The sequence below is a fragment of the Morone saxatilis genome, unplaced genomic scaffold, assembly GCF_004916995.1.
Source record: "Morone saxatilis isolate NCDOM2014 unplaced genomic scaffold, NCSU_SB_2.0 Contig1, whole genome shotgun sequence".
In the NCBI taxonomy this organism is placed as follows: Eukaryota; Metazoa; Chordata; class Actinopteri; family Moronidae; genus Morone; species Morone saxatilis.
This window is the reverse complement of record NW_023339651.1, coordinates 21,304,176-21,305,105: the sequence shown is the minus strand read 5'-3', so window position 1 is coordinate 21,305,105 and position 930 is coordinate 21,304,176. Positions and strand designations below refer to the sequence as shown.

Below are 930 nucleotides of genomic sequence, written 5' to 3'. Positions count from 1 at the left end.
AGGTGAGAAAGGTGATATTGGTGACCGAGGACCTTATGGTAAATCCGGCAGAGCTGGTCAGATGGGTCCTCAAGGTCACACTGGCATGAAGGGCAGCAAAGGCAGCATGGGCCTCCCTGGTGAGCCCTGCAAGTCTTACTTTGCAGCCTTCTCTGTCGCCCGCAAGAAGGGTCTACACTCCAACGACTACTACCAGACACTGGTGTTTGACACAGAGCTAGTCAACCTCTATGGTCACTTTAACATGTTCACTGGTAAGTTCTACTGCTATGTGCCCGGCATCTACTACTTCAGCCTGAACGTGCATACATGGAACCAGAAGGAGACATACCTACATGTGATGCGCAATGAGCAGGAGGTGGTGATCCTCTACGCCCAGCCCAGTGACCGCTCCATCATGCAGAGCCAAAGCCTGATGCTGGAACTTGAAAGAGATGACCAGGTCTGGGTCAGACTCTTCAAAGGCGAGAGAGAGAACGCCATCTTTAGTGATGACTTTGACACTTACATCACCTTTAACGGACACTTGATTAAGCCCAAAAATGAGTTGTAGGTAGAAGACTGGACAAGTGTGAGTTGGCACCTAGAAAGGTTGAATATGGACGAAAAATGGTCTAAAGGGGAGCTTCATTAATATATTATCAATGTGGTATGAAAAATCATGTCATATAGACAGTGGTTTTGTACAGAAAAACAACTCACTCACAAAACAAAAAATTAAATCAAGCCACACAATGGGACTTGCAGGTAATATTAAAGAATTTGCGGCATTCACTAATTGTGTCCTATTTAGAGATTTCTACTAGGTACTAACAAAATTCATTAGTGCTTCTGACCTGCCTGTGTCCACATGGGTAAAAAATCAATTTCACAAAATTGTAATGCCTTAAAGTCCAGGTGAAACGTAAATCAGAGAGCTATTTGCTTCCA

At 44.4% G+C, this 930-nt stretch overlaps 1 protein-coding gene across 1 annotated transcript; it reads left to right on the top strand.

Annotated features, from left to right (window-relative positions):
- Positions 1–924, top strand: c1qtnf1 (C1q and TNF related 1; the record flags this gene model as incomplete). The annotated part of the gene is given in 1 exon segment (XM_035662812.1): positions 1–924. A coding segment is annotated over 1 exon segment (553 nt), but the record flags the coding sequence as incomplete, so codon positions are not given.
- Positions 925–930: the final 6 nt, after the last annotated feature.